This window comes from Castanea sativa, chromosome 12 (assembly GCF_040712315.1).
Source record: "Castanea sativa cultivar Marrone di Chiusa Pesio chromosome 12, ASM4071231v1".
Taxonomy (NCBI): Eukaryota; Viridiplantae; Streptophyta; class Magnoliopsida; order Fagales; family Fagaceae; genus Castanea; species Castanea sativa.
This window is the reverse complement of record NC_134024.1, coordinates 45,984,856-45,993,025: the sequence shown is the minus strand read 5'-3', so window position 1 is coordinate 45,993,025 and position 8,170 is coordinate 45,984,856. Positions and strand designations below refer to the sequence as shown.

Here is an 8,170-nt window from a genome sequence, read left to right as displayed (position 1 = left end):
AAAAATACGTATGAATGAAAAAATATATGAAAATATGTATTTGAGTAGGTGTACTAAACAGGGTCTTAGATGTCTAGAATAATGTTTTGTCTTTTAATAGTCACTTTCTACTATAAAGCAGCTTGGTGGACAGCTTGGCTAACTTGTAACATTCTTCACACCGCGGGGCAATAAAATTATAAACATGCTTGTTAAATAATAAATTGTGATTATAAGTTGCAATAATAAAATTATAAATTGCAATAATTTTTTAAATAATAAGTTGTGATTATGTTAAATAATAAGTTTAAATTGAATGAAAGCGTTATTTTTTCATTAGGCCCAATAAAATGACCTGACCCAACAATCCAATACGCCCCATACAAGTTGGGTAGGACTTTTTTTTTTTTTTTTTTGACTATATTGAATTTTGAAGCTCGGTTTAGTTAGGGATTTCTCAACCCATAATATTGAGAGATGATATACCAAATGCATAAGACTCATTGTCAATCCCAACCCATTATACAAGCATAACGGCAATATGTGGGCAATTGATAGGACAACATATTTGATTTAGGATGTGGGTGTTGGGTGTGAATGTGCAAGTGAATTTCCTTGTTGAATAGGAGTAATAAGAGTAAGTGTTTAATATAATATTGTTGGAATCAAATTTATAGGCATGCTGTTTTTTATTGAACAAAGTCAAGAGTTTTGTAGTTTGATTGGTTGACATCCTCTAAATGATATATTAGAGTTTAATCCCCTTTCCTTCAACTATCAATTTTTTTAAAACAAAATACAACAAAAAAAACTACAATGGTATGTAGGTTGAAATAACACACAGTGTTTTAACTTAAGGGTTTTGGGTTGATGTAGGAATGAGGATTCCCTTCAAAGAGGTATCTACCTTCCCATGTCTAAAAAAAATGTTTACATTTTTTTTTATGTGTACATATTAATTAGAAAATATTATACTATTGTTTTATTGAACTTGCCATGATTTATAGTTTAAATTTGGTTTCTCATTACTTATTTTGAGGAAGATAATAATAATAAATAAATAAATAAATAACTTGATATGTGTTTACAAACTAAATGATGTTTTGAGAATATATATATATATATATATACACACATATATATAAATATGTATGTATGTATATATATAATCTATAACAAGATTTCCCTCTTTGATTTGCACTTTTTTGAAAGTAAAGAAAATATCTCACTCAATAACCAATAACTTTTTCTACAAATGTTCTAGGATTAGGTTAATTCTAAATATTTTGGTAATTAGAAAATACAACAATCCTAAATTAATATACTTAAGACAGTTTTGTCATCTAAAAAAATAGAAGAATTTTTGTGCATGCATAACATTCTGAGATGTAGAAGTTTTTTTTTTTTTTTTTTTTTATATAAAAGATTCCTTGAGCATGCGCAACTAGTCAAATCAAATATAGAAATAGTCATATTTTAGGCATTCGCATTGTTAGCATCACATTTTTGAAAAATTTAGAAACTGTTTGGTATATGCACTTAAAAATTGAAAACATATATAGATAAAAAAGTATATAAAATATGTAAAATATTGTTTAAAAATTAAAAACATGTGTTTGAGTGGGTGTGTGTCAAAACAGGACCTTAGATATTGAGAATAATGTTTTGTCTTTTAATAGTCAATTTCTACTATAAAGCAGCTTGGCGGACAGCTTGGCTAACTTGTAACATTCTTCGCACCTCGTGGCAATAAAAATATAAACATGCTTATTCTAATTTTGAACGTTTCCATTTCCTTGGCCGCACGGTTTCTAGAAGCAAACCCACCCACGCAAACACGTCATCCCATTTCCTCTCTTTGCTTTTTTAGTCATCCCACACCTCATTTCCTTCCCTTCTTTTCGGGCTCTCCTTCCACTATTTTTCCAACAACGCTAACCCCTCCCCCAAATCTTGCCACGTGTCAACTCTCTCTCAAATCTTGCTCATTAAGCACATCACTTACGCGTTATAAAACCCATTTCTCAATACAGAGGCTCCCAAATTCTTGTTCAATTTTGAATCTCGACTTTAACAGCTGTAAAATATTTTGTGAAAAATAATCAAGTTTAGTGGCTATAAACTTATTGCTTCCATCACTCAAATCTTGACACGTGTCAATTCTCTCTCAAATCTTTATAAAACCCATTTTTCAACGCAGAGGCTTCCAGATTCTTGTTTAATCTTTGAATCTCAATTTTTACAGTTTCTGAAAAATAATCTACCGACGTACTCACGTGTTAACTCTTTTTGAAATCTTCTTCGTCAAGAAACTCACATTACTCACACCCTCTCTCAAACCTTTTATATAAAACCCATTTCTCTGTCCAACACATTAGATCCCATATTGTTTTGTCTGAACACCAACCTGCAACCACCCGGTTCCTTCCAAGTTTCCGGTCATGAAACTCGACGAAGAAGAACTCGAACAAATCCCAGCCTTAGATCTTCACAACCTCGAAGTGATCTCGGCCGTCGGTCGAGGAGCCAAAGGGGTGGTGTTTCTTGCGAGAGACAAAGCCACCGAGTTCTTAGCGCTAAAAGTGATTTCCAAGTCTTTGATTGAGAAAAAAGGCAAGAACGACGACGTCGTTAATGGAAACGAGTACAGGAGGATCTTTTTCGAACAGGAAGTACTACGTCGTTTTAGCCACCCGCTTTTGCCGAGGTTGCGTGGAGCTTTGGCCACCCAAAACGTCGTCGCTTACGCCATTGATTTTTGTCCCGGTGGGAACCTTAATTCTTTGAGGAGAAGACAGACCGAGAAAATGTTCTCCGATGAAGTCATTAGGTACGCACAATTTATTACACCTTGTTTCGACAACCTCATTTTTATTGGTTCATTGAGGTTTTTTTTTTTTAATGGAAACATAAACACGTACAACGATATATCAATTTTAAAACTGCAAGCGACAGTTAGCGTCGTCGTGGCGGAGCCATTATTAAACATACGCACACCATACAAACTCCTTGACGTGGGACAAGCCCACATACAAGCTTTTCTTTTGATTGAAGCACGCGCACTTACAACGCTCCAAAACTGCTTAATTGCTATATTTAGTCTCTATTCTGTCCAATATAACCATAATAATTTTATTTTACTCTATCAAAATGTAATAATTAAAGATTTTCTATGAGCTTAAAAAAAATACAATATTTTTTGGTTTTGACGGAACATTTTTTTTCTTTTTTTGCTGAACTTAAAGATTATGTAATTTTGTCGCTTTGGATTGAAATAATGGAAGTAAAATGCATAAACCAAAGCCGTAGCTTATAGCTTAACTGATACATTCTCATCTAATCAACTAATACGTTAGATCTTTCATAATTATCAAATTATATAAAAAATAGAAATTAATAATTGAGAGTTGGATTTGATTTTTTTATTATTTGTGGTGCATTGGAGTATTGTTGTGATGGATAATTTATGATTTTTTTTTTATTATTTAAAAAAGTGGGGCATAATTTGACAGTGATTTTGTGTTTTAATGTATAGGTTTTATGCGGCAGAGCTAGTTGTGGCATTGGAATATTTACACAGTTTAGAAATAGTGTACAGAGATTTGAAGCCAGAAAACGTTATGATTCAAGAAAACGGTCACATAATGCTAGTTGATTTCGACCTCTCCACAAGATTTTCACCAAAAACCCCTCGATCTTCTCCAAATTGCAACTCAGTCCCTAAGCCCGAGTTACCCAAAAAAAAGCGCCTCTCTTTGCTACACAAGTTTTTCTGTAACACGGGCATTGCCCCGAACGATGACTCACTGCCGAGTCGAACGCCAAACTCGTCCGAGTCAGAGACCGAGTCGAAGTGCAACTCGTTCGTTGGGACAGAGGAGTACGTGGCACCCGAGATCGTGGCAGGGAACGGTCACGATTTCGCAGTGGATTGGTGGTCGCTTGGTGTTATGCTTTACGAAATGTTGTACGGTACGACGCCGTTTAGAGGGTCGAATAGGAAGGAAACGTTTTATCGGATTTTGTCGAAGGAGCCGGATCTCGTTGGTGAAACGACGTCGTTGAGGGACTTGATTGCAAAGTTGTTGGAAAAGGACCCAAAGAAGAGAATTGATGTGGAAGGAATTAAGGGTCATGATTTTTTTAGAAAGGTTGAGTGGGACTCGGTGTTAAGAATCTCAAGGCCACCTTTTATTCCCGGAAATGAAAATGAGGTGGGTATGGAGGGGAATAAGAAAATTGATGTGGAATTATTTGTCCAAGAAATATTTTTTGGGAATAATAATGATGTCAATGAAGAAGAGAATTTGAGCAAGAAGGTGTGGGTGGAAGAATTGAATCAGAAACCCATTGAGAATGTTGATACTTTTCCAATTTTTTGATTTAAAATTTTTTATTATTATTATTGATTATGATTTGTCCGAGGGATCATATAGTGTGTTTGTTGAATATTTTTAACTGTAGATATAGACGATGACATAATGGCATATGTAAGCTTTTAAAGTTTTATTCTCAACTGTATATAATTGAGAAGTACTACATTTATAACATTTTCACAACAAATTTTTAACAGTAAAATATTATTGGTTCTAATTTGAATTTATCATTGAAATTAATTTTTTTGTTTATCAATAATAACTTTTTTTCCTTTTTTTTGTATATAATTGCAATGGAATCTCCATCACAACTTTGATTGGCAACTAAGGTTGAGAATGGGTTGGCTGGTCCTACTACTCATTCCCACTATGTTGGGTTGTGAATGAAAAAACTTCTTGTCGACTACACAACATTAGGTTATGAATTGAGTGGTTCCATTATTCCATGGTTTCAATGGCCGGAATCCTAGTTGACAACTCAATAGCAACGACAGGATAAGGCATAGATACGTGGGGGGAGACAGTGATGGTAAGTCATTGAAAGGTTAGAGAGCAATCATAGCCAAATTATGGTCTTGCTAGATCTCGACCTTTTCGATGTCGAATGGCCTCCCATGATGTCAACTACTAATAGCCATCAAAGAATAAAGTTTTTCTCCAACCCTTCCAACATCTTATATATTTTTATATTGAGTGTGAATTTTAAAAATTTAACCTATTGGATTGCATGTTCTTATTATATTTTTCATGTTTGCAAAATTTCAAGAAAATCAAAGATCAATTGTTATGCCATCAAAGAAATGTTAAAGTTTCAAGTTTTTGTGATCTAAAATTGTATATAAAAAATAAGTTTATTGATCGAATAGTAAATAGTATCTAATTTGAACGAAATTTGATATGCATGAGTGTGAAATTCAACAATTAGATTTTCAAAATTCACACATAAAAAAAGATGTATATGAGAAATTTGAAAAGTTTCTCTATAAACTAGTTTGGAGAAAAATATTATTCGCTATCAAATAAGAACATGGAAAAGGTGGTCAGATGGTTTTAAGTTTCAACTATTTGACACTCAATGGTTTAATATTCAACAAAAAAACAAAAACAAAAAGAAACAAAAGAATTTAGCACCAAAGAATCCCTTGCCGACCAAGACAATGACCAAAACCGACTAAAATGCTTTGGATTAATCAAGGTTTTACGAGTAGATCAAGTTCAATGAATTATTGCCCACCCCTAGTTATCAAGTAACACTTAAAATTTATTTATAATTTAATACTAAGTGTTAGGACATATGTAATTCATGTTAGGAACATATGGCATCATGTATTGACTAATCTTTTAATAAAACGCACTTTACTTGTAATTTGGTAGATCTACGATGCATTTAAAGCTTCAAGGAACAAAGTTTCAAGTTCAAGTGTTAAAGTCATGCAAGTCTGTCCAAAAATCAAGTGATGAAGTGCTGGTTTTTAAAACTCGACAGCTAGTATCTATCTATGTTTAAAAAACTGTTTAAGCCTGAATCTCAACAGCTGCTCGATAAATAAGGTATCTATCAAGATTTATGAAAATCAGATTTTCAGCTCTGATTTCATTCTAATCCGTGAGTATGTGTTTAGGTTTTCTTTTCTTACAACTTTAAACATATATAAGGATTATTTTAAGGGCCGTCACAGGGAGCACAGTTGCACGAGTGTAGAGCAAAGTGTTGTTCATGCAAATTTTGATCGGAAACTTAATTTGTCATAGTTCTTCTTTCTCTTGAAGAAGCTGCTGTTTTTGTACATCGTTGGGTTTTGTGACCAAGGAGTTTTGTGATCAACATCATGTGATGAACTGAAGAACTTTCCAGCCAACATCCTTCTCAAGTTGGTGATTAAGTCGCGTACTAAGATCTGCATATCTATTGGTTAATCACGTACTGGAAGCCATGCATTAAAAGGAGAGATTGTCACTACTAAACAAGTACAATTGGGTTTTGGGGTAATGGTTTAACTGTAAGTTGATATAGGGTACTGGGATTCCTTTACTTGTAACCGCTTGTTGTGATAATAGTGAATTCTCGGGAGTGGTGACCTTAAAATCACCCGGTGGAGTTTTGGCCTTGGAGGTTTTTCTCATCGAAAACAAATCACCTTGTCAACTTTATTTTTCGCTGCATTTTATTTTAGTTGGTAATTTGTTTGTGCTGCCACGTACATTGCATGTTAATTTGATTAATTAATAAACTTTGCTAATTAATCAATTAATTCATCACAATGAGTCAATACATTATTGGCCTATCACTAAGTATGATAGTATAAATTTTTTATTTGTGAAGAAAATCTTTTTTAAATACTAAAAAATGATAATATTTAAAATATAGAACTTAAAATTGTCAAAATAAGAAGACAAAAGAGTCCTTGAATTTGAGAAAAATGTGATAAAAAGACAAGAGTGATAGAATTTGGTTGTCTTCTAAAAATTAAATTATTCATATTTCATATAATAGAAATTGATTATTATTTATAATAACCGGTAAAATATGCTTATTTATATATATATAAAATAAGGTTTTAGTACATGCGGCAGTTAAATATTATTATTTGACCTTCTTTTTCATAATCTTAAGAGAAAATGACAAAAATCAACCACCGAACTCTCTGTAAAACAATAAAGTCTTATGAAGTTTGAGTGTAGTACTTGATTATGTAGTGAAAATAAATGAAAATTTTATTATGCGATGACACATGTCTATATTTAGAATTATATTTTTCACATAACAGGGTCTGCTCAAACAATTTTGGGGCCTTAGGCAAATATTTTAAGTGGGATCTTTTTTTATATTTAAATATTAATCAAATAATATATATTAAATTTTTTATTCTTACTTTTTAAGATGCAAAATTACAAACTAAGTTTTTGTATTTAAGTTCCTCTAACCTTTCTTTTTCATTTAATAATATAGCTAATATTTTTTTTAAGAGAAAGTTTTAACCTATGACGTCCGCTTCTGATGATAACTCTTTATCGTCAGACCAAGATACTAATTAGTTTTTACTGTAAACGGGGATTGAACCCCAGATCTCTTATACAACTCTTAGAGATTTTACCAGTTGAGCTAATTAGAACCCACGTAATATAGCTAATTCACTTAATCTTTCTTGTGGCATAGTAGACCTTAAATAAGATTTTTTTTTCTTTAATTTTAATATAGCTAATCCACTTAATCTTTTTTTTTCAAATAAAAATTAATTTATTACATGGTTCAATAAATTAGTGTTACTACAATACAGATTAGTTGATATGATACACATCAAATTATTAATTGGTATGATAATTTATAATAATTGATAAAGTAAGAAAATATGTTGCCTTTATGACTGTGGGTCACTGGGTTGTGCAGTGTGTAGGGCGCAACTGTGCAGTGTGCAAGTGTACGAAAAATGTGCTGTCCAGCCTAAATTTAATTTTGTTAGTTGAAGTTTGACTATTTTTTTTTCCCTTTATAATCTTCTGCATTTTAGGATACAATGGGGCCTTTGTTATGCATTTTATTGACCAATAAAAGTACTTAATTTTTTTTAATTAAAATATATAGATAAATATTATATATATATATATAATTTTTATTTACATGTGGGGGCCTTAGGCGATTGCATCACCTATTGAGCTATTCTGTCACATAAAAACAATACTTGGAGTGTTTTGTTTTATACTCAAAAACTCTAAGGAGGTTAACAATTACACAATTAATGGTTTACACATGACACTACAACAAAAGGGTTAATTGAGTGTTTACATTCACCACCGCGCACCCTTAGTGCGGTAGT

At 32.2% G+C, this 8,170-nt stretch overlaps 1 protein-coding gene across 1 annotated transcript; it reads left to right on the top strand.

Annotated features, from left to right (window-relative positions):
• The first annotated feature begins 2,294 nt into the window (after window positions 1-2,294).
• Window positions 2,295-4,572, top strand: LOC142618812 (serine/threonine-protein kinase OXI1-like). The gene is made up of 2 exons (XM_075791844.1): window positions 2,295-2,809; window positions 3,515-4,572. The coding sequence occupies exons 1-2, from the start codon at window positions 2,421-2,423 to the stop codon at window positions 4,359-4,361; spliced, it is 1,236 nt and encodes a 411-aa protein (XP_075647959.1). The 5' UTR covers window positions 2,295-2,420; the 3' UTR covers window positions 4,362-4,572.
• The last annotated feature ends 3,598 nt before the right edge of the window (window positions 4,573-8,170 follow it).